This window comes from Papilio machaon, chromosome 3 (assembly GCF_912999745.1).
Source record: "Papilio machaon chromosome 3, ilPapMach1.1, whole genome shotgun sequence".
NCBI lineage: Eukaryota > Metazoa > Arthropoda > Insecta > Lepidoptera > Papilionidae > Papilio > Papilio machaon.
This window is the reverse complement of record NC_059988.1, coordinates 5,615,969-5,642,224: the sequence shown is the minus strand read 5'-3', so window position 1 is coordinate 5,642,224 and position 26,256 is coordinate 5,615,969. Positions and strand designations below refer to the sequence as shown.

At 34.7% G+C, this 26,256-nt stretch overlaps 2 protein-coding genes across 5 annotated transcripts in view; both read left to right on the top strand.

Moving 5' to 3' along the window:
• LOC123720934 (serine protease inhibitor 3/4-like) overlaps positions 1-26,256 on the top strand; it is a 39,354-nt gene that overhangs the window by 379 nt on the left and 12,719 nt on the right. The window contains exons 1-8 of one of the 4 annotated variants that reach the window (XM_045686293.1): positions 7,428-7,547; positions 8,316-8,645; positions 8,735-8,869; positions 9,136-9,342; positions 11,964-12,062; positions 12,222-12,362; positions 24,421-24,630; positions 25,823-25,967. In XM_045686293.1, the coding sequence (XP_045542249.1) occupies positions 8,589-8,645; positions 8,735-8,869; positions 9,136-9,342; positions 11,964-12,062; positions 12,222-12,362; positions 24,421-24,630; positions 25,823-25,967 (994 nt within the window). In that variant the 5' untranslated portion in view covers positions 7,428-7,547; positions 8,316-8,588. Of the gene's footprint in view, positions 1-7,427; positions 8,019-8,315; positions 8,646-8,734; positions 8,870-9,135; positions 9,343-11,963; positions 12,063-12,221; positions 12,363-24,420; positions 24,631-25,822; positions 25,968-26,256 lie in introns of those variants that run through there. The other 3 variants (XM_045686287.1, XM_045686294.1, XM_045686289.1) reach the window with 3 other exon arrangements.
• LOC123723490 lies at positions 112-7,291 on the top strand. The gene is made up of 2 exons (XM_045686282.1): positions 112-125; positions 5,468-7,291. Exons 1-2 carry the CDS (start codon positions 115-117, stop codon positions 7,248-7,250), a joined length of 1,794 nt encoding a protein of 597 aa, XP_045542238.1. The 5' UTR covers positions 112-114; the 3' UTR covers positions 7,251-7,291.

Here is a 26,256-nt window from a genome sequence, read left to right as displayed (position 1 = left end):
AAAATTGGCCTTGTCGTGAGTGCTGGTAGCAAACGGGTATCCAACGAACCAAAGAAATAACTCTAACCAACGGCGAACAGATTCGGACATCGCAGTAAGCAGACTCAACGGAGGATGTGTGGCTTGTGAGTAGTCTACTTCACTATCTCCTTTTTCCACATCTTTTCCATTCTTTTTGTGTGTATAAATATAACTTTAGGTCGAACTTCACCTAATTGTTAACTGATTTTCGATATAGACGCACAAAAATTGGCGTTTATACGACGGCAATAGTAAAGTAATTTATAAAATAAGTATTATAGAGACATTAGAATAAAGTTAGTAATTTAAATTTTTAATTTGAATTGTGTAATTAGTTGATTGTTAATTGAATTGTGTAACCTTGAAAATAAAGTAAAATGACTGAAAGCAGGGAAAGCAGGGGAATTGTGGCCGTTCCCATGGAGATGTCTAAGGTCATACCAAAATTTGATGGGGACGAAAAACTCTTAAATTTGTACATTAAAAAGTGCGAATACGTATTAAATTGTTATAAATCGGAAAACAGCCAGGCACAAAATTTATATATGTTTCATGTAGTGTCGAGTAAATTAGTAGGTAAAGCCGCTCAATTACTGAGCGAACGACAAGATATAGAATCATGGGCCGAGTTAAAAACTGTATTAATACAATATTTTGGCGATCCACGGTCAGAAGAGTGCATTGCAATTGAACTCGAGACATTAAAAATTAACAATAACGAATCGTATCTCGATTTTTGTAACCGAATTCAACAGGTTAAAAGTACTTTAATTGCGAAAGTCAATACCATCTCAGACCTGCATGTTAAGAAAAGTAAAATTACGATCTACGACAATTTAGCGCTGAACGTTTTTCTCTATAATTTGCCCGAGGACCTCATACGTATTGTCAGACTCAAGGGCAGTTCAACACTTGAAAATGCGCTGTCTACAGTATTGGAGGAGGTTAACTTCCAGTTCCAGTACAATGCTAGGAATAAAATGTTCAGATCGAATGTAAGCAAACCACAGTTAACATCTTCACAAAATCCGTACGTAGAAAAGTTCGGTCTCAAACCATTTTTACCATCAAACAATAATGGAGGATTCAGATTCGGCAGCCCGAATCAATTTAGAATGCCCAGTCATCCACAAGGGTTGAATTCAGTACAACAATTTAAATTTGGGAATCCACCTCAAGGTCAGACCCTAGGCGGATTTAGACCGCCTACCCAAAACTTCCGTTTCGGTATACCTAATCAAGGACCTCAGGGTTACCGGCCGAATTTCAATCAGGCACCCCAAGGTTACCGACCGAATTTCAGTCAGGCACCCCAAGGTTACCGACCGAATTTCAGTCAGGCACCGCAACAAAGACCGGCCTTTAACCAATCATATCAAAATCAGTTCAAATTCGGCGTACAGCCGCCACCGAAACCGTTTGATTCCGATGTAACTATGCGCACAGCTTTACCAGCGTCCCGACCAAATAAAACATTCAATAATGAGATCGAAGTATATACGGAAGCTGACCCTAACGGTTATGACTATAATGCTTATAACACCTACTGCGACTACGATAACTATGACAATGACCCCACTCAGGTCAACGCGATGAATGTGACTGAATTTCACCACGATCAACCCCTAATGGACGAGCCAAATTTTCAAATGTTAGCCTCGGACACAGCCATGAAATAATAAATTTAAATTGTGCTAATTTTGCAAAATTGCCGTACATTTATTTACCCGAATTAGAAGCGAGATTCATGATAGACACTGGTAGTTCGCGTTCGTTCATCAGTCCACATAAAGCCGAAGAATTCTACGAACAAAATAAAATCGCAATGCCATTCGAAGTTATCAGTACTCATGGTAAAAGTCTTCACGACGAGGCCATACACATACCCCTGCCACCGACATTTCAAAGTGCGGATGCTCACACATTTTACGTGTATAGCGTGGACAAGGACTATGACGGCCTAATTGGTTCAGACTTACTAGCGCAACTCGATGCAAATATAGATATGAAACATCAAGTTCTTAGAACACGCGACACGGAAATTCCATTTATATATAACCCACTAATTAACATTAGACTCGAACCGCGATCTGAAACACGCGTGCAATTGCCCGTAGATTTATACAGTGGCACTGGCATTATAGATTATAGAGAGTTTTCAGACGGAATCCGAATGCCAGCTGCTCTTGTCAACTGTGTCAATGGACAGACGTACACGGTTATTCAGAATATCTTGGAGACACCGGTCACTCTTAAAATAAATAATATTACACAAGTAACTCCGTATGAACCTGTACAGTGTGACGTTAATTTAACTAATGACTTAGACAAGGACGTTATTACCGAAAATGACTTGGACAAAGACGAACACCTAATCGCGAACTTAGAAAGGATACGTCTCGATCACATGAATGACGAAGAGAGGCGCGCCATTAGTGAATTGTGTTTCGAATATAGGGATATCTTTTACTGTGACAAATTGCCCTTGACTTTTACCAATAAGGTCAAACATAAAATTCGCACTACCAATGACGACCCCATTTACGTACGACCATATCGTCAACCCCCTCCTGTAAACGACGAAATAAATAGACAAGTTGAAAAATTACTCGCAGATAACATCATTCAGGAATCCGTATCACCATGGAATGCTCCCGTGCATCTCGTACCGAAAAAGATCGACGCCTCGGGCGAGAAGAAATTCAGGATGGTCGTCGATTATAGAAGGCTGAACGAGATAACTACTGACGACAAGTATCCGTTGCCAAACATAACCGACTTGTTTGACAAATTGGGTAAATCTAATTATTTTACGACATTAGATTTGGCAAGCGGGTACCATCAGATAGAGATCGATGAAAAGGACCGCCAGAAAACTGCGTTCAGTTCCCAGGCTGGACACTTCGAGTTCTTAAGAATGCCGTTCGGACTTAAGACAGCTCCGGCCACGTTCCAGCGGGCAATGGACAGTATTCTGCGCGGACTTCAAGGAATTCATTGCCTTGTTTATTTGGACGACATAATTGTGTTTTCTACAAGCCTCCAAGAACACGTGGGAAAACTACGAAAAATATTCGATAGGTTACGCGAAACGAATCTCAAGGTTCAAATTGACAAGTCGGAGTTCCTCCGTAAAGAGGTTCTATATCTAGGACATACAATTACAAAGGATGGGTTGAAGCCGAATACTGATAAAATTGACGCTATCCTTAAGTATCCACTCCCTAAAACTCAAACAGAAATCAAGAGTTTCCTGGGGCTGATTGGATATTACAGGAAATTTGTGAAAGATTTCGCAAAATTAACAAGACCAATGACAGTTTGCCTTAAAAAGAACAGCAAGGTAACAATCACAGAGGAGTTTGTAGAGGCGTTTGAAAAATGTAAGCAGCTGCTCACAAATGCGCCCTTACTACAGTTTCCCGATTTCGAAAAACCGTTTATTCTAACCACCGATGCTTCAGATTACGCTATCGGCGCCGTCCTATCGCAGGGAGCTGTCGGTAGCGATCGACCAATAGCATTTGCATCTAGGACGCTGAACGACGCTGAAACGCGTTACAGCATTATAGAAAAGGAAGCACTGGCTATAGTATGGGCAGTGAAATATTTCCGCCCGTATCTTTACGGGAAGAAATTCACGATATACACGGACCATCGGCCACTGGCGTGGTTGAATTCATTCGAAGAATCTAACAGCAAAATAACTCGCTGGCGCCTCCGATTGGCGGAATATGACTATGAAGTCATTTATAAAAACGGCCGTCAAAACACTAATGCTGATGCCTTATCTAGGGTTAAAATCAATGCGTTAGGCAACGGTGAAGAAAACTCATCTGTCGCTGTGAATGTCGACGAAACGGAAATGCAAAAACGTCGTGACACTAAGAAAGCACCTAAACCTGACAAAAAGAGAGGGCGGAGGAAGACACCAATTAGTCCTGTAGCTCTTTCGTCCGATTCGGAAAAAGCTATAACGATTTCTTCTGCAAGTTCTATCTTAGAAAATAGAGCTCGTTCCCCGTTTTCGATCGCGACACCATCTAGCGATACTCTTAGCGCTCCGGAAACGGAAAGCATACTTTCCGAAACTGTACACTCCGCACGTGACGTTGACTCTATAGGCATACCGATACTAAAAGAGGCTATCGACACGAAACCTAATCAGATTTTAGTATACACATGGCTTAGAAATGACATTTCAGTCAAGGACATTTCAAACAAGAAACAAAAAATCTTAGAAATTCACTTACCCAAAGGAAGACCTGACCTAATAACAGATTTTCTCAAACGATACATCCGGAACAAAATAAAATATTTCATTTACTTCGAAGACGTACAACATAGAGTAGAATTCACAGCCGTAGTCATCAAACTGTTTAAAAAGGGATCTGTTAATATCCTCGAATGTACGGAAAGAGTAGTGTACATTGAAAACGAAGATGAACAAAGACAAATTATCCAAAAGTATCATATGGGTAAAAATTGTCATCGCGGCATTAAAGAGACGGTAACACACCTTAAGCGAACATATTTCTGGCATAACATGGACATAACAGTAGCCGCGGTTATTAATGCGTGCGAAGCATGTCAAAAAATGAAATATGATCGTAAACCTTTAAAACCCGCGATGCAACTAACACAAACTCAAAATAAACCATTCGAAGAAATATTCATAGACCTTTTTAAAATTGAAGGCAGATGTTTCTTAACTATCATAGATGCATTTAGTAAACTAGGACAGGCGATTGAGATTTCGAATCAGTCAGCACCTGAGGTTGTTAGGGCCCTTATCAAATATTTCTCATATTACGGGACTCCTCGCAAAATCAGTTCAGATTCCGGATCGGAATTCAACAATCGCCTAATACAGGAACTATTGGACTTTTATAAAATCCAACTACATTTAGGAACACCGAACAATCCTAACTCCATGGGATTAGTCGAACGATTTCACTCCACATTGATCGAAATATACCGATTAGCGAAGTACGAACAAAAATTAACAGACGCAGCATCCGTTATGACCTATGCCGTAATGGCTTATAACCACTCCATACACTCAGTAACAGGATTCACGCCTTTTGAGGTAGTATTTGGCCATACCGAATCCAAAAGCACCTTTGAAACAAACATCGATAAAGAATATATGCAAGTTTTAATGCGTGATCATCTTAAACGAACGAAATTTATATATAAACATCTTACAGATAAAATGATACAAACTAAAGAAAAAGCAATAGCGAAAAGGGGAGGTGAAACAGATTTCAAAATCGACATAGATGACGTAGTTTTCTTTAAGGGGACTAATGTTAGACGTAGTAAGGATAAGCCTAGGTTTGACAAGGCGATAGTTACAGGGGAAGTGGAAAGAAACGTGGTAACGCTTAACAAGAACAATCGCGACATACGAGCTCCATTAAAGGATGTTAAACGTCCTTCACAGGCGCATCCTGATCGTCCTGCTCGTGCTGAAGGCGGCGAGTCTACTGCAGGGCCTTCAAATGCAGTCACTTAAGAACGTGCCGGGAATATTTCCCGTCAAGGAAGGAAAGGCGGTAATAAGCAGAGAAAAATGGACACTCATAAGAATATTGGACCTTAATAACATTCAAGACGATTTAACATTAAACATCAACAAACTAAAAGAATTAAACACGCTTATAGAAGCAAATTTCAATCAGACTTACATAAATGTAGTATTTAGAAACTTTAGGATACAAGTAGAGTATATTAAGAATGTAACGTTAAATAAATATAAGCAGTTAGTTCCTAGTTTTAGAGTTAAGAGGGGTCTTATTAACCCATTAGGCAGTATCATTAAAACGATTACTGGCAATTTAGATCACGAGGATGCTAGGCGCTACGATCGGATTATTGGAGAAATTAAAACTAAACAAAACGCTCTTAACTACAAAATAACCTTAGTCACTGATTTTATTGAAAATCTTAACAACTGGTCTGTATCTGTTTATAATAATATAAACCAGTTAAATGATAACTTTAATATCGTCCAAAATAACTTGGAAAATATTAAAGAACAAGAAAGAACAGCTTTTAACACTAACATAATTGTTCATACGTATTCACTCATTTTACACAATTTTCAGAGCCTCTATAGCAAATTGGGTGAAATAGAAACAGCCATTGCCTTTAGCAAACTTAAGACACTACATCAATCAATTGTCGATTCTGAGAAATTGTTAATTGTACTAAAGGATATTGAAAAATCGGCAAGATTTGCATTTTCAGTAAGTTTAGATAATCTTGTTAAAATAGAACAAACTATAACTATAAAAGCATATTGTAAAGAAAATCAGTTAACATTTTTATTAGAAATTCCACTTATAGAGAAAGAGACCTATACATACTATAAATTGTACCCTACTCCTATTTCCCGTGATCACGATACTTACGTCATCCTTCCCAAGTATCCTTACATGATAGTGAATGGACTCAACTCCGAACCACTCGCCGAGCCCTGTACAGCTACAACACCCTCCAACTTCATATGCTATGTTGACTCTACTAGCCAAATTTTGGAAGACCGTTGCATCACGGACATCATGAAGTACGCAACCAATCTCAGTTCCTGTGAATTTATACCTGTGGTCATCGACAACATCCTGTTGCATCATATTCAGCCGAACCGTTGGATCATATTTGTGAAACAGAATACCCTACTGCAACAACAATGCAACAACGATATTTTCCAACGTTATGTACAAGGGTCACATGTTATAACTATAGAAGATCAAGCGTGTGAAGTGAAGATTGACAAATTTACCTTAAAAGTACATCCCCAAATGACAGAGCTCATGCAATATCTCAAGCTACCGGTTATAAGTCTGCCCCACATCAGTAACGTGAAGACTCGACAGCGAAAACCAATAATGATGGAAGATATGAACTTGAAGAACATGCAGTTATTAGTAAAATCAGTAAAAAGTGTCAGTGAAAGTGAAGTGGAAATTGGTAAAATTAGAGTCTATAGTGTCAGTGTCTGGACGATCATATTGTATTTAATTATAGCTGTTTTCATTGTGGTCATTTGGTATATTAGACTTAAGAAATTAGATTACACTTGTAACTTTCGAAATTCTCAGAATACTGATGATTCTGATAATTTCGAATCTCAGGGGGGAGAAGTCATGCGACGCAACTCCCGGACCACCCAACAAATGCCTACGCGCACAATACTTATTCCAGGAGAGATAAGACATTTATAAACATCCGATGTGCCTTGCAGGCATAATCTGGGTGGTCTCTAGCATAGTGCATGATAGAGATAAGTTAGTATTATTAAGTTAGTCTTAAGCGAGCAGTCGAATAAATGACATCTCAAACTTTAGTTGTCTTTTTAAAAAAAGCTCCATCTGTTCGTTAACATTTGAGTAGTTAGATTACAATCACGCGCACCACTACCAAAACATAATACAGTGCAACCTCGGTATAACAAATCGGAGGGAACAAGAAAATATTCGTAATATCAAGAAATTCGTTGAACTGAGGTTTGTTATGTTGAGGTAAGATTGGTCTAAAATTCGTTATAAAGAGGTAAAAGACCCACATTCCTCTACGTCTTTAAACTCGCATGATTTTAATCTTGTACTGTTTACATTCAAACCACTTTCTTCTGAAAACTTATCTTTAAATTTTAAAATTGTAGCCAATGTACTTGCGGGAATCCCGAACTTATTAGCTATGTCTATTTTTTTCGTCATGGGATTTTGGTCAACATAATTAATGATGTTTCGCTTTTCTGCGACCGATAACGAACACCTTTTACGTTTCTGAGCCATTTTAACTTAAATCTTTAACAATAGTGACGAACAGAGGTGTTTACATTACTTTCCATCAAAACAACAATGATTACTGTACAAACAATAGCGTGTCGAAACATGTCGAGTCATGAATCACATTATAAGATTAAGAGTTATATTTTTGGTGGAAACTTTATATAAAGGTTTTGGGTTGGCAAAATTCGTTAATTAGAGGTATGAATACTTTTTATTGATAATTGAAAATTCGTTATAAAGAGGTTGTACGCAAAGAATGTTCGCAATGTAATTTTATATTGACTCTTATGGACAATTCAAGGGGATTACGAAGAATTTGTTAAATCGAGGAAGTCGTTATATTGAAGTACGTTATATTAAGGTTGCACTGTATTGTCATCGCTCTCGTTTTCTTTGAAAATAAAAGGGACGAGAATATGTTTTTCGATGCGGATGTTTATTATTATAGGTAAGTACAATATTTTTATACGCGTTATTTAGCTTTACCTTTTGTAGGGTTTAACTTACAACTATGAAGGAAAACCAGGCCCAGTATTTCGTATCGAGAGTATAACATTTAGACATTGGTAAGTTCTGGTGACTAATTGTGAGTAAATTGTTTCTGAATTGCGATGATATCATTCCTAAATATAAAAAGTGCAGGCGGCATAAAGTATTTGCATTGTTGGCGAGTGTTTAACGAAGACCAGACGTCCCTGTTAAACTCTTTTTTATTTTTCTGTACTACTAATTTTGACTGACTTAATTGTGTTTTCTTCATCTGACAATATGAGTGAAAAAGTTGTGACTTCGGCTATCGCGCAATTCTCGGCAAGGTTTTGCAATGTAAGTTTTTTAGTGTTTTCTTTTACGTATTATTTGTATAACAAATATAACAAGGATAAATAATTAATTTCAACGTTTTCTTATTTTAGGAACTTGACAAAAGTACAAGTGTGGTTTCCTCTCCATTGTCAGCTGAATTTGTGTTAGCTCTTCTTGCTTTGGGCACAACAGATCCTGCCCATGAAGAATTGTTAACATCCCTTGGAATTACCAATGATGATGCTGTGAGTATTATTTGTTGACTTGGAATGTAACTAAATATATTTTATGAAATTAATTGATTTTATTATTTTTAATTAATAATTATTCATCAAATCAAAATGGCATTTTCAGTACAATCTTATAAATTTTAAGGATGATAGTAGATAATTCTTTACTTTGACTTCATGTCATTTTTATTTATTAATTTAAAAAAGTATGTATAATATTACATTTTAATATTCTGGGTGTCACTAATTAAATAACATAAGTACAAACATTCATATTGCAGGTACGTTCCTCATTTTCAGCAGTATCATCAAATTTGAGATCGGTCAAAGGTGTGACATTAAATGTAGCTAATAAAGTGTACTTAATGGATGGAAATTATGATCTAAATGAACAACTAAAAGAAGATGCGGTTAAAGTGTTTGATGTCTCCTTTGAAAAGGTTGACTTCAGTAATGGTGCTGCTGCTGCGAAACTCATCAATAAATGGGTAAATATAAAATATTTATGTTTATAATATATAAAATTTATTAGAAACAATACTTAAACTCAATCCTATATATAAGTGTAAATATCATAAAGTAACATTGAAAATTTGAAACTATATATCTAATATACCTATGATTGAGAATTTCAAAATACAGTAAAAAGGCATATTTTTTTAAAATTTAATTTCAACTTACTACATTTTTACATTTATATATTGTATACTTGGTACCATTAAACATATAATGTTTGTATTGGCACTGCACAGTTCACTGATATAATTAAAGTTGCATACAATTTAGCCACGTAGAATACATTCTATATGAGTATATCCCGTCTTAATTTAACAAGAAAAACATTATGTAAATATGAACTACCGGAGTATATAAAAATAATATGTTAACAAAATAAACTAGTGGTGGTGTTATTCTTCCGTTTTTTTTTTTACAAAATTATAGCTGGGTAGTTTGCCGTTTAATAAAGTTCATTTAACAACGCGCGAGACACACTGGGCTTAAATGATATTAATTGTTACTTATTTCTATATTTTTATTCTGGATTTGAAATATGATAGCTTATAACACTGACAAGTAGAAACAAATTAAGTGCACCATTTATTTGCATGCATATTCTTTACTTTTTCTTACATAAATATTATGTCAAACTCCTGTATTTTTTTAATATTTCGAGATACTGTTTTACTTTATATTGATTATTACATTGATAGAAAGAATTACTACATCCTGTTTCAATAATTTAAATTTAATTTTGTGATATGAATATTAAAGTTTTCAACATTCAACACATATCACTAATTAATTTTCTAAATATCTTTACCTAAATATTTTATTAATAAGTATTTAAAAAATTTAAAGTCTTATCTTTAAATGACACATTTTCTATGTAAATTTAATAAAATGAATGTAGGTTCATTCTCTTAGTAATAAAAGTGATTTTGTCGCGAGTTTTTTTCACATGTTGGGGATGATTACTCGTTATTTACATTTTTGCATTAACAAAACACACTTAATCTTTATGTTTAATTTGCCTATTATTAATAATCAAAGGTGGGCATTAACTCGTTAATCCGTTACTCGTTAACTAACGAAGTTAACAATTTGTTTAATGGATTAACTTTTAAGTTAACTTTTAAAAGTGTTAACGCTTTTGTTAACTTCCGTCAAACTCAACTTCCGTTAATTTATAATCGTTACATTAGAAACTTTTTTTTTATATAGGAGAAGGGGGCAAACGAGCAACGGACCGCCTAAAGTTATTTGATCCGACGCCCATGGACATCCGCAACGCCAGAGGAATCCCAGATGCGTTGCCGGCCTTTAAGGAAGATATACGCTCTTTCTTTGAAGGTCCCTAAGTCGTAACTGTTTGGAAATACCGCCGAGGACAGAGTATTCCACAACGCGGCTGTGCGAGGTAGAAATAGAAAGTTTCGTGACAACATCGTCGTTGTGGAATGCCACCCATCGAGATGGTAACGATGAAATTTGGCGCTCTGTCGACTCTCTCCAAACAAACAATTCTTCGGAATCAGGGTCTCCGTTCCAAACGATTCTTCGGAACGCTCCCCGTGGTAAAGGTGGTAGAAAAAACAAAGGGAACTGATATCCCTTCGCAAAGCCAGTGATTCAAGCCGATCGGTAAGACCCAGGTCATTGACGATTCGAGTGGCACGTCGTTGCACGCGGTCAAAAGGAAAAAGCTGGTATTTAGGAGCTCCAGCCCAGAGATGCGAGCAGTATTCCATATGTGGCCGAGCCTGCGCTTTGTATAACTGTAAGCGATAGGCTGGCGTGAAATACTGCTTCGCTATCCCTAGGACACCAAGCTTCTTAGAGGCCAGCTTGGCCTTCCCTTCCCGATGACCGTGAAACTTGGAGACGTGCTGTCATTTTGTTTAAATAACGCGCCATACCACGCTCGTAAGTTCAGCTATGTTGGGCGACTGACAGCGAGTCGAATGGTGAACGAACGAGTTGATAATGGATATATGTGAAGTTCGCGTGCAAGTGTGATGCATCAGAGCGTCCGGGAAAGACGTGAACAACAGGACAAAATCAAAAGAAGGTTCGAAAACACTTTACTGTATTCATAAATTTACACTATGTAATTATAAAGATACTTGAGATACAAATGCCACTAACTGACTGCAGATTCAATTGCAATGAAAATAATCAAGTGTGAAAAGATTGAATTAATGTGTTATAGAATGTATAGTGAAATTAGTATGTGAAACAAGTGTCGCCATAATAAGTGTGAAATTATAAATTCAATTTACAAAAGTGTGTGCAATTCGTGCATATTATCAAAAGTAATCAAAAGATCTTATTTCTCTCAGCCCCAAAAGCAGTATAATTTTGGTATGGTTAACTTTTAACGATTAACTTTAACTTAGGTTAAATTTTCGAGAATTTAACGCTTTAACGATTAACGAAGTTAACTTTTCGATTAACTGTGCCCACCTGTGTTAATAATATCAAGATATAGTGCAACAAATTTATTTGGCATGTTGGATAGCTCATAAGCCAAGGATCCTTGTTAGAGTATTGGTATTTTTTAAGGTCAGATATATTTGTGGGATTATTATAATAAAGATTTTTTTTTCAGGTTAAAAGCAAAACAAATGAGAAAATAAAAGGTCTTATTTCAAGTAAAAGCTTGAACAGTGACAGCCGACTTGTGCTGGTTAATGCTCTGTATTTTAAGGTGATATATGTTTTTCTATAGACAGTTAAAATACAAGGTACAAAAAATCTTAATATCTACATTAAGTAAATCACAAAAATTGTTTTCGATGAAAACTAGTAGCAGTTGCTACGAATCTGTCATGATGTGTGGATGAACTTATTGAAGATATAATTTCAGGGTACATGGAAGAAACAGTTTGATCCCGCAGATACATTGGACCGACCATTCCATGTAGACAAGAAGAAAACTGTGATGGTGCCTATGATGTACTTGGAAGATGTCTTAATATATGGAGAGAGCCAAAAATTAGGAGCACAGGTATTTTATACCTTTAGCGTAATAAAAACATATTTAATTAAAACTTATCCTTTAATTTTCTATTTATTTCCATACTATTTGTCACCCGCGACTCCGTCTGCACGGAATTAAAAAAAAAAACTAAATAGCCTATGTGCTCTTCCAGACTATGCTCTACATCTATGCCAAATTTCATCAAGATCCTTCAAACAAACATCCATCCATCCAAACATTCACATTTATAATATTAGTAAGATTATATATTGCAATTTTCCTTCAAGTATATTTTTATACAAAGCGATGACAACAGAGTAGTTATTTTTAAATCGAAAATATCTTGGAATGTGCAGAATAATAAACAAAGATGAGTGCTTTCATGCGCGTGCGTCTTGATTTATATATTTGTATCAGACGACCTTGAAGTACCGGTTTATCCATAGCTGAGTTGTGTTGAGGAAATTAGTGTGTGGTTGCATATATATTCGAACGGTACATTATAAGTTTATTTTTTATTGGATAATTGCCTTACTTAGAGTTTACTTATCTTTTCGGTAATCAACATTAAGGATGTGACTCTGAGTCCGACAGTAAAACAGACACCGCCGAGCTACGCCAAATGTGTCTGTCTATACCAGTGATTCTCAACCAATGTGCCGCGGCACTTTTGTGTGCCGTCAAATTTCAAAAGTGTGCCGCCAAATTTTGCAAATATATAATAATGTTAATATTATTAAATTATATAATTTAAAAAGAAAAATATTTTTAACATGAATATATATTTAAATCTTTATTATTTGCTTTGCAACGCGGTTTTTCTTAGTGCCAAATTATGATAAAGCGGCGTGCATAGCAATAGGAATATGTTTCAAGTCGGCGCACACTTGCCACTTCTGCGTACAAAACGTGTTGTTTTAGTGATAGTTGGGATTCACAATGTGTTGCATAGTAGTTACTGCAGCTTTTCTTTCGTTAAAATTGGTAAATGTATGTGATTCGGTTTAATATTAATTTATTTGCATGTAGTGTCAATTTATAAATTTGTAAACTTATTAACTTTGCAGTACACATATCCAATGATTTACACGGTACTTGTTTTACACGTTTTCGCTTTTACACGGTTTTCCAAATAAGTTTTTTTGTTTTTATCGCACTCTACTAAATGCTACTGTGATTGAACACGTGCGCTGTGTACACATCTCACGGGGAATCCCGAACTTATGTGCTGACTTGCTGCACATGCATACCGTGTCTGTATTTCTTCGCATAAAAGAACATTGGCAGAAAAATAGTTGAAAAAAAGCGTATAGAAATGTTATATAGATACAATTAATTTTATAGAGTTGATAAACTATTTATGCAGTGTGTTGTAGTAAGTAAATAATTTTTATCTTTTTCTTTGTGTGCCGCCAAATTCTGAAATCGTTAAATGTGTGCCGCAACAAAAAAAAGTTTGAGAATCACTGGTCTATACCTTGGTATTCGCCTTCACTCAGCAAGCCTCGGCCAACATACGAGGGCCACACTGAAAGTTTTTAGAAGTGGCCACTTTTAAAGAATATAATATAAAAAAAATTACATTTTGAAAATAGAACTCTTTGCTAATATTATTGAGTACTAATTCCATTAATTTGTCATTTGTTTTACGATTAGGCGGCAAATTGAAATTCGTATCATATATGTCAACAAGAATGTTATGACAGACTTCTTTCTTCTTTCACGATGAAGCCCCTTCTCGGGCCACTGTTTATAACTGGTTTAATGAGTTTAAACGTGGTCGCACCAATCTCAACGATGCTCTGCGTCAAGGACGGCCTTCTATTCTACGGCGACGATTGAAGATAACATACTGATGTTATCTTCAGTCGTCTATGATATGATAGAGACTGATGCAAGAGTAACCTATCAACGGATTCGGACAAGCTTAGGCATCGGTATGACTCAAGTCCAATAAATCGTCCACAAGCATTTAGTTTAGCCATTAGGAAGCTTTGTGCCCGGTGGATACCACATTATTTGACCGAGGCCCAAAAACTCCGTCGTGTTGATCGGTGCCGTGAAATGATACAAAGATTTAACTTACGGGTGACGAAAGCTGAATTTATTGCTATGATCCGGAAACCAAAAGACAATCTGCTCAGTGAGTGTTTCCTTCCGAGGGGTTGCCATCTAAATTGAAGAGACGTCTAAAGTGTAGGAAAAAAGATGGTGGCCCCATTCTTCGGAAGGAATAGTCATTATGAGACAATTGTTTTAGAAGATCAAAAGTCAGTTACTGCAGAGTGGTATACTAAAAAATGTTTACCACTTGTCTTGGAAAAGTTCGAGACAAACGACCTTGCAGTAGGATCTTCCTTCACCACGACAACGCCTTCTCGCACACCGCCAGGCGAACGATCGACTGGCGTCGTCAGACGTGGAATTGATGGGTCACCCGCCATATAGCCCCGACCTCGTGGCTTGCGATTTTTATTTATTCCTGAAAATAAAAGAAACACTTCGAGGAAAAAAAATTATGGACGCCAAGGAATCAGTGGCTGCGTTCCAGAAGGCCATCGATGAGACCCCTAAGGACAAGTGGGCAAAGTGCTTTTCTCGTTGTTTCTATCGAATGCAGTAATGTAATGATGTTAATAGAAACTATTCTGAAAAGATATAATAAAAATAACAACTTGATAGTTTGCTCAGTTTTTGATTTTCTAAGAACATTCAGTGTGAACCTCGTATATAGTCTGCATAAGGGATAAATCGATGGCATTCGATGCTCAAATATGGTTTTTTTTGGTAAAAATTAATTTTGTTAAAAGCAGGATGAATATGAGCCTAGCTACCATTTCCGTCTACTTATTAGTTATCATACATTTAACCATTTAATCAAATGTTTATAATAGTTTACGTCTTATTTATTTAAAGTCATGACGATTATTTTTATAGTTCCACTAGCTGTGCCCGCGACTTCGTCCGCGTGAAATACTGTTTTCAGGTAGCATTTTTAAGGCTTATTATTTTACTTAACCGACGCGACGTGCTGTGTTGATGTATGGATGTAGACATAAAGAGAGCTGTGCCAGGACCGCACCAAATGTAGGTATGACGGATTACGGGCGTGAATTTAGTTGTTGTTGAGATATTATATATATATATATATATATATATATATATATATATATACTATAACTACAAATTTTACTTAAACTTACAAATTCAAATAAACATCATATACCTATACTCCTCTACAAATTTTCATCCCCGATTCCCTTTTGTTATATTGCAACATTGAGGGTATAACTTTTACAAACTTTAAATGTCGTATTTATTTATATCAAATTAGCAGTCTAAAAAATAAGTTATACGCTTCTAACTGTAAAAATTACGATATTTCCATACAAATTACCACCCCCACTTTCAACCCCTTACAACCCTTTTTTCGCGTTAAAAAGTAAGTATGTTTGAAATTGTTTTTTATGTTACTTTTTAGTGCATTTTGTTTGTGATTGTTTTTTTATGAAGTCGGCTATTTTTCTTCTTAAAATTTTAATTTATTTCTCAATTTTTTACTGAATTTGAAGTTCGATTACAAATTTCCTTAATACGTATGAGGACGGAAATAAGACAAATAAATAAAGAAAAAGACTTTCCTATTTAATATGTGTGTACTTCAATTCAAAAACTAATTTTGAATGCAGCAGATAACCTCTTATCCTTTAAACAAAGAAATAATTATCAAAATCGGTATACAAATTGAAAATTAACGAACTAATACATCGTAGCGTGCTTTTAATTTTGTCCAGCCGCGCGCTGCAGTAGCATTTTTCGAATGCGCGTAGTTTTTAATAATTTGATATATTCCAAACTATTGATCAGAATTACATAGTTTGAAGGGCTAATGTAATCTGCATTTAATACTCTAGCCTTAAAACATATTTATTTAGATAAGGATTCATATCGAATATCATAGCGCCATAAGCTTACGACGCTGTTTTTCGTGTGCATCTTAATCGACTTTTATTCACAATAACATGGTTATTGTGAGACATCCATAGATGATAGATATATGCCACCAAGGACTTTTATTTAGCAAATTAAAGGATCTATAATTACTCCATACATCATTTTTGTGTAGGTCATATAGTTTGACCTACGTAAGCCCAGAATGCAAAATTGTACTTTTTATTGTAACGCGATGTAGCATTTTTCGTTTCCGCGTAATTTTATTCTTACGATATCGCCTAAACTATTTGACAGAATGATAAAGTTTCAAGGGCAGATATAATCTACATTAAATTATCTTGATAATGAACGTATTTATTTACGTAAGGATTAATACTGAACTCGAATAATAGCGTCGGAAATAGGGCATGAATTTAATTGATGTTTTTAAAGAAAAAAAAAATGATTATTGTGTGAAAACTATAAAAAGATAGATATATGCTATCGCGGACTTTTATTTAGCACATTTAAAGAGCTACAATTCTTCCATACATCATTTTTATGTAGGTCCTATAGTTAAGCCTACGTAAGCGCTGAAAGCAAAAATGTCCCTATATTCTCGCAACACATTTTAAAGCTAAATTCAAAATCTACTAGTCTTCTAATTATTAAAAAAAAAATCGGGACCCATCTGCAAACACTTCCATTCTATTAAAATAATTTTTATCAAAATCGGACCACCAGGGGCGGAGCATCGCGGTAACAAACATAAAACAAAAAAATACAGTCGAATTGATAACCTCCTTCTTTTTGAAGTCGGCTAAAAAACAGAGTTAACATTATGTTTTTTGAAGTGGACATTCACAGTAAGCATTTATACGTAACATTCTGATTGCCAGATTACCAAATAAATTAATTGCTTTGCTGATGACAAATAATATATATTTAGCTTTTTAAATTTGTCGATATATTTAAAGTAGTTAAAATAGAGTGTCGGTGGTTGAGGGTTTAAGCACTTGACTTGTAATCTATAGGTCCTGGGTTAGAATCCCGCCATGTACGCCATGATTTTCGATTTTACATATGTACATTCATACGACGTTTCTTACGGCGAAGGAAAACATCATGAAGCAACTTGCGACGAAATTGAAAAACATGTGTGAAGTCAACCAAAACCCGTACTGAGCCAGCATGGTTGACTTTGACCTAGTCACCGCTTACTTAGCGTAAGCTGCGAACCCCTCTCGTATAGTGAGCTGATGATGATGATGATGATGATGATTTCAAATTAAAAATTGATATTATTCAAATATCCTATACATTCATTTCATGTTTTTTTTTTCAGTAATATTAAAGTGGGACGTTTCTTTAAACAAGATAACAAATGTCTTCGCTCGTCAATGATAATAAAACACTCATCGACTTTATGTACCTAAGTTTTATCTCTACAACTATGTTTTGAATAGTTAAAAAGTACTTTGACACGTTAATTGCTATATGTACGTTGTCATAAAAGAGCTAACAGAATTATTAAAATCTATTAGTACAAGACCCCAACGTGAAGAAATCGATTGTTTTGACCGTCAATTCTTAACTATGAAATATCGTTTAGCAGATGAATATGAATTTTTTTTAATAACACTGGTCTGCAAAAAAATTTTTTTTTTCTCTCCTTCAAATGTTATGCAGTTATCTTGTCTAATACAACAATAAAAGATAAAGATAAAGATAAAGATAGCTTTATTTCCCTTATAACAAGATATAATGTGAATTGTATTATTTACACATTTACAGGTACCTTTACTAACAATGTTTAAATACTTATCTACTATGCTAATTTTACTTAAATTTATGACGGAAAAGAAAAGAAATAATAATAATTGTTAGTTTGGTTAGTAGTCTCAAACTGTTGTATGCAAAAATATTAGTATTGTTAGTATTATTGTTATTCATGTTCCGTATAAGGGCCGCCTAGCGCGGTAAAAGCCTCCTCCAGAGTACTCCACGTTGTCCTGTCAGTCGTCAGCCTTGTCCAGCAGTGACCCGCTACTTTGGCTATATCGTCGCACCACCGTTGATATGGCCTTCCTTTCCTTCTTTTGTGATCGATGGGCAGCCAGTTGGTTATTATTTTTGTCCATCGTTCATCTTTCACTCGTTGTGTATGTCCGGCCCATTTCCATTTTAGACGTAATATTTGTTTAGCTACATCTGTTGCCTTTGTTTGATTCCTTATAACTTTGTTTTTTACTTTATCTTTGAGTTTTAATCCTAGGTAGCTTCTCTCGATTGCTCTCTGACATGTCTTAAGTTTGTGCAGATTTTTCCTTGTTAATGGCCAGGTTTGACACGAGTATGTAAGACAGGGCAGGAGACAAATGTTCATGGCCTTCGTTTTCAATTTAATAGGGATTTTACTTTTAAATACTTCTTTCATTGACCAATACTTGTTCCATGTCCTTTTAATTCTTCTTTCTACTTCTTTATCAATACTCGACTTGAAGGAAACTAAATGTCCAAGGTAGATATAGTCTTCAACGTATTCTAACGGTGTGTTATCCACAGTGATCTGTATTTGCTCCCTGTTTGTCATAACCTTAGTTTTGCTTTCGTTAATCTTCAGTCCTACCAATCTACTCTGTGCGGCGAGTGATTTTATCATGTATTCTAATTCTTCAGCGGTTTCAGAGAATAATATTATGTCGTCAGCAAATCTTAAGTGACTTAAGTATCGACCATTGATATTTAATCCTTTATTTGACCAGTTCAATCTTCTAAAAACAAATTCCAAAACCGCTATAAATAATTTTGGAGAGAGAGGGTCGCCTTGTCTTACCCCTTTTTCCACTTTAAAGGTTGGTCCTTGACCTTCTAGCTTTATAGTAGCTGTGCTTGCACGGTATATTTCTTTGATTAATTTTACGTAGTCATCATTTACACCTTGTTCCGCTAGCGCCTGCCATATTGACTCGTGTAATATTGAGTCAAAAGCTTTGCTATAATCAATGAAAGCAATATATAGAGGTTTGTCATATTCGCAGTATTTTTCTATAACGATTTTTAATGTGTAAATATGATCCACCGTAGAGAAACCGCGTATAAAGCCGGCCTGCTCGAGTGATTGGTTCTCGTCTACTATTTTTGTTACTCGCCTTAGTAGTGTTGTTGCAAAAACTTTGTACAAGCACGACATTAAACTTATAGGTCTGTAGTTTGCTATTAGTTTAGGATCTCCTTTCTTAAATATAAGTGTGATTTCAGAGCTGGTCCATTGCTGCGGTATCGTTTTAGATTCCAGAATGTCGTTAAATATTTTGGTAAGCGGAGTGGTCAGGACGTCTATGCCCGCGATGATCATTTCATTGGTTATGCCATCGGTTCCTGGACTTTTACCGGTTTTAAGATTTCTTATCGAACATTCTATCTCGCTTTTAATAAATTGCGGCACTGGTTCTCTGTTAACAGCAAGGCGGTAGTTGCTCTCTGTGTGGCAGTCATCCGATTTCTCATATAGTTTTCTGTAGAAGTCGGTGGCAATTTGCAACAGGTTTTGTCTACTCGTGCTTATGAGACCAGCTGTATCTTGAAGTTGACTTATAACTTGTTTTGATCTTGATAGATGTTTGTACGCTTTTTTTACAGCTCCTGTGTTTTTCAAGTGGTCTTCTATGACTCTAATTTTGTATTGGTAGAGGTTATTTTTTATTTTTTTGTGTATTATTCTGTATAATTTGCTAAGTAAGTGTTTTTCTTCTTTTGTTTTGTTAGTTTTATTTTTTAACATTTGTCTTTGTTCTTGTAATTGAATTATTTCCGGCGTTATGACGTGGTTGCTTTCTTCTTTACTTTTTGTGATACAGGAAATTTTGGAGCTTCTAATAATATTTTGTTCTAAATCATTGTACTTTGTTTGGATTGATTGGTTATCTTTGTACTCGTATTTCAGTAATTCATTTCTAAACTTTTTATAATCTATATACTTTACATTAGGTTTGCCATAAGTCGATCGTGATTTTTTTGAAGATTTTATATTTAATGTTGCGCGTACAAGACGATGATCACTTGGGTGTTTAAGAGAGGTAATGACGTTTATGTTTTCAATTAATTTAGGTTTATTTGTCGCTATAAAATCTATCTCATTTTTAGTATATTCGTTCGGTGCTTGCCATGTCCATCTTAATTTGTATGGCTTTTTAAACATTGTGTTTACAATTTTTAGTTTGTGCTTTAAACAAAATTTAATAAAACACTCTCCTCTGCTGTTTCTTTTACCATACCCATATTTCCCCATAACTATGTTTTCTTCATACTTTGGTTCCCCTATTTTTGCGTTCATGTCTCCAAGAAATATTATATTCTGTATGTTTTCTGCAAGTGCTTTGTCAATAGTGTCATAGAACTGTTGTATTTCGTTATCGCTTGCTTTTATTGTAGGCGCGTAAACTTGTAGAATAGTAAAAGACTTATCGTGAAGATCAACCTCTATTGTAGCTACTCTGTCTGAAAAGCCGGTAAAGTTTTTTATTGTTATGTGTTTCTGTTTTTTGACAAGGAAACCTACTCCTTTTTGGCCACTTTTAGTCCCGTAGCAATAAAACCGGTGTTGACCTCTGTCCTCAATGATATTACCTTCACGTCTTGTTTCAGATAAGCCAATAATATCCCACTTTATTTCAGATATTGCTTGTTCTAGTTCTATTAATCTAGTTTCGTTAGCTAACGATCTAACATTAAAGGTAGCAATATAGTATTTTCTTACTTCTGGAGGGTTATTGTCTACTGCCCCCACGGTGACAAGCCGTATTGGGGGAGGATGAGTTAAGTTAATATTATTACATATTTTTGAAATTCTTGAGTGTTTGTTCGGAAGAGGCTTGGCTGATTGCTAATTGTTTTCTGTATTTTCTGCAGATGTTTCTGAACCAGATTGTGAATTAGTCTTGTCTTGGTTGTTTTTTATATAGTTCAGAATAGGGTTAGACGAAGAAGGATTCTTTTTTAGTGTTCTATTTCTTTTAACTATATGCTGGTTAATTCTTTTCGGAAGTGCATTTGTGTCTACTAATTGATTCGGAGGGGTAATTTCGAGCTCCCTTTTTTTAGCATTTTGATTACTATTCCTTTTTGGATTAGGGGATGTATAGGAATCTTTGATTATTAGTTTATCGTATCTTATGAAAGCATGTTTCCCTTCTTCTCTAGCCTTACGTAATTGTTCTTGGAGAGACTTACGGATTTCTAAAATCTCAGGTGGGTAATCTTCCTTCAGGTAAATATCGGAGCCTCTCAAGAGCCCACTATTCTTCAGTATGGTTAGTTTCTTGCCAAATGTTGTTAAAGTTACGTTGACTGGTCTCTTTTTGTTTACAGTTTTTCTTCCCATTCTCCTAACCATTGCCAACTCGCTTTTATTGCACTCCACTTTTAGGTCATTCACAATAATCTTTATAATACTAATTTCTAGTTCTTCATATGATTTTTCGTTTTCTTCTACTCCAAAAAATATGACATTTCGTGCTCTTAATTGTCTTTCCAAATTTAATATCTTAGTATCTTGTTTTTTGTTGAATTCATTTATATTTTCAATTTGTTTTTCAATATCGTTAAAATTTGAGTTTAGTTTTTCGTTTAGTTCCGTGATGTTCTTCGAGATTTTTGACTCAAAATTATTAAATTGTTCCTGTAAGTCATTTTTAAGATCAACTCTTAATTCTTTGATCAATTTTTCTAGAGTTGATAGATCACTCGACATTTTTAGCGACCTCTGTTAACAAAAGATTGCAACTGTGTTTAACAATTGTCCCTTAACAGCGTCAAAGTTTTAAGTCGTTTTAATTTTCTTAAGTAACAATAGATGGCGTTGTAAATTTGAATGATAATAGTCAATATTACTTTCTCCTTTCACGATAGATGGCGTTGAACTTTATACATGATAGGATGAGTTTGCATATTTTACTTTAAATTTCACTTTCAAGTTTTTGTATTTGCATTTGCTTATGTATTTTATTATTTTGTTAGTAAGGGAACACTGGAGAACACTAGATACGAAACATCACAGAAAACCTGCCATTTACGTCACTTATTTTGAATTTATTTTCATGACCGTTATATATTTTGAGATGTTCTATTTAACACTATTAATGCTGTTTAGTCACTGTTCACTCAATTCACTCGTTCAATTTTCACTTTAATTTTAAAATTAACATATTGCTAGTATACAGAGATTTTGTTTTCTTATTTTCTTAATTTAAATTCGCGGAGCACACAACACTTGATATTTACACTAGCAGCGCCACCTACCGAAGTTCAATACTGAACATAAATATATCATTCAAAGTTTTCTAGCACGTCTATATTCTTTGGGATGGAATTTTTAAGAAAAACAATTTTTTAATATGAAATTTTTATCATTCATTTTATTACTTAAATAATGTTGGATGTACACTATTACACAACCTTTAAAATGCATATGACAATATCATTACTAGTTGTCAATCCCATTTTACTTAGTCGTTTTTTTTCTTTTTCATATTTTTTAATGGAGTTTCCTGATAAATCGACCAACAAAAATCTGCAAGTATTGCTTCGGACCATTTCCCGTTGTGTCCTCTCTATGTGCAAAATATCGTGATGAAACCTCTCACAGTCTTCATCAGATACTGTTCTGAGATTTGGTGCGAAAAATTTTAAGTGAGAGTACAAAAAATGAATTTTAAGAAACATGTTACTTTTTTGAGCCTTGTAGGAAATTAGAAGTTCTTGTTTGATTTCCTGATAGTTCTGATTTTTTTCCAAGAAAATTTTGGCACAAATTTTCTACAAAAGCAGTCTGCGCCCTTTTTCGAATTGATTTAAATTTATTTTAAAACTTGAGTCCTTCATAAGCTCGAGTATTTGAGGACCTACAAAAATTCCTTCTTCTAACGCCTGATCCGGGGAAACTTTGTTTTCTAGTACTGAAAGTTCTGGGCTTTCACAAAGTTTTTCATAAGACCCAGCTTTATATGAAGTGGTGGAATTTTTTTTTTTCACTAGGAACGAAAGGATATTCCTTTACATTTTTAGATACAGGAGACAAACTCAGAGAGGTTTTGATTTTGAAAAAAAAAAAACGTTCTTTGTGGTCAGCTTTTTACTATGTTGTGTTTGTCTTTTGCGCGACTGTCCCACTCACATAAAAAACCACAAAATTTGGTATTTACCATTTGGTGATTTTAACTGGACTGCAATGAGGACATCCTCCTTGCAGGCCAGTTAAAATTGCTAAAACTTTTAGATCAACACAAATGTTCTATGCGTATTGTGAATTTTTGATTTCTTGCAGTAATAACATCATATTCCCATATAATTTTCTTTCATATTCGCTTAAAAAAGCGTCAGATAATATTTTTTTCTCTCTTTCTATCACTGCACACCGTTTATTTGTGTGCAAATACAATCTCAACCAATTAAAGTTGCTTTAACGCGAGAATAACATAGTATAGTAATATTAGTACAGCAAAAAATCCCATAATTTCTAAAAATCTAAAATCAACATTAAAAAAAAAATTAGACGTGATAGCACAAAACGAAAAGCAGATATAGATTGAGGATGGTAAACTCTTTAAACGGATCATACTTTTATTCAAAGGAGGATTTCGTTGCAGACCAGTGTAATCTAACAAACATGTTTTAAAACTTGTAAGTTTTATGGACGATAAGGTCCTTGAGTAAAATAAAATATGATTGAATTATGAAATTTAAAATGTATACCATATGAACGCCACTTTCTCATAAACTAAGTGAAACGCAACGTTTTATTCTTACTTCTACTAATATTATAAATGCGAATGTTTAGATGGATGGATGTTAGTGTGAAGGTATCTCCGGAACGGCTCAACGGATCTTGATGAAATTTAGCACATTTGATGTAGAACATAGTCTGGAAGAACACATAGGCTACTTATTAAGTTATTTTTTAAATGCCGCGCGTACGGAGTCGCGAGCAACAGCTAGTGTTATTTAATTAAAAACTATATATTAATAATTCAGCGAAAACTCCAACGAAACCTACGAAAAGAGTTACATCTGTTATGCGTGTAACGTTCTTGTTAGTCAGTTGGGTCGACTTCATTACCATTAATATTTCTAATAGATATGTGTTTTGTTATAGTTATTGAGAATGCATTACGTAGGTGAGAACGCGAGCATGTTGATCGTATTGCCGAACGAGATAAACGGACTGGACGGTGTGCTGAAGAAACTTGCCGACGGCTACGACTTGATGGCCGAAGTTGATAATATGTTCAACACTAAAGTGCAAGTCACAATACCCAAGTTCAAAATCGAAACTGAAATCGATCTGTGCGATTTACTGCCAAAGGTAAAATTTTACTTGGTATTTATTGAGTATTCTTATTTTTATTTCTCTTCTGTAGATAGAAAAATAATTTAGATTTTTATTTGTTCAAGATATTTCCTAAAATCGTCCTTTTCAATCAAATAAGTTTATACTCAGTCAGTTTTGGCTCAAATGCACACAATAAAGAAATCATTCTTTAACTTGTGCCTTTGTCATAAAAGAGCTCTTTGCTCTTAAGCATGCTTTCCTTATATTTTGTTACGCATGCATTTTATATACCAATTGTCATTTTTATAGTAGGTTTCTGAAACCAAAATCCCTGTTTAAACCATACTGTCATGGCAATGTTATCAATAACTATCAAACTGTCAATAGTTTGATAACCACAAACATACCTTTACGCCCACATGATAAGAAGTCGTTGACGTATACGCCTCTAACATTGTCTATTCAAATTTATTAATATTATAAATGTGAATGTTTAGATAGATGGGTATTTGTTAGAAGGTATCTCTATCAATGGTAGTGGATTTGATGGAAGAAATTACACATAGGTAGGGGAAATATTTACTTTCTGTGCGTCTCCTCCTCCGTCAATTAAAGCATCTGCAACTGCGGTTGTCTAAGGGCATGGGTCGCTTCGCCATTTCGGCAAATTCAAGTGTACGCTTGTTCGTTTGCCACCTTATATTATAAAATATAAAAAAAAACAATTTTCACTTTCCATCCAGTGAGTGGACGACGATAAAAGGACATTTAGTGTATTGTTTCACACTACTCACTTTGAACCGAAGACATTGATGTTAAACCCGCAGTCTAAATATTATGCCCAATGCGTAACCCAAAGAATTCTGGTCAAATTCAATGAGGTGTCAACTTTTAACATTACTCATAGTTATACATTACTCCAGATAGATGACTATTCGTCATTATTGAATGGTCGTGGTTGTAATTTAATATAAATTATGATATTTATTTGCCATACATGCAATTATTTTTATGTAAAAATTGCAGTCCTAGACATTATTACTATAACAAGCTCATTTTAATTATCTATTTTTAAATTCAATGCAAATACAATAAATTAAAATGGACATCAAGTTCGAAGTTTTTGATAATAAATCGTCGACAAAAAGATAAGATGTTAGTTCTGAATTTATAACAGTTTAAAAAATAAGTAGTAATAAGTATGAATAAAATAATATTATTACAGCTTGGAATTAAAGCCATCTTCGACAGAAACAATTCAGGACTTACTAAAGTGTTGAATACAGATGAAAAGTTATACGTATCAAAAGCAGTGCAGAAAGCTTTCATAGAGGTGAATGAAGAGGGCGCTGAAGCTGCAGCTGCAACTGGTAAGATATATTTACATATTTTTTTGCTATGTTACTGTGCTTATCTTCTTTTTTATATGTCTATGATCTTTGTTAACATTACGCAAGTATAACGTATTTCATAATGTATGGGTGTTTTTGTTACATGTGTTGTGGGTAGTTCATAATTAACTAAAGAATAGTTCTATTCTAAGTGTATTATGTCTAAATCATATTATCTTTTGAAATATCTAAATTAATTTGTTTCCACTCATTAAGTAGTTTTTTTTAAGTCATTCTATTCCAAAATTTTATTTTACTGTTATGTAGG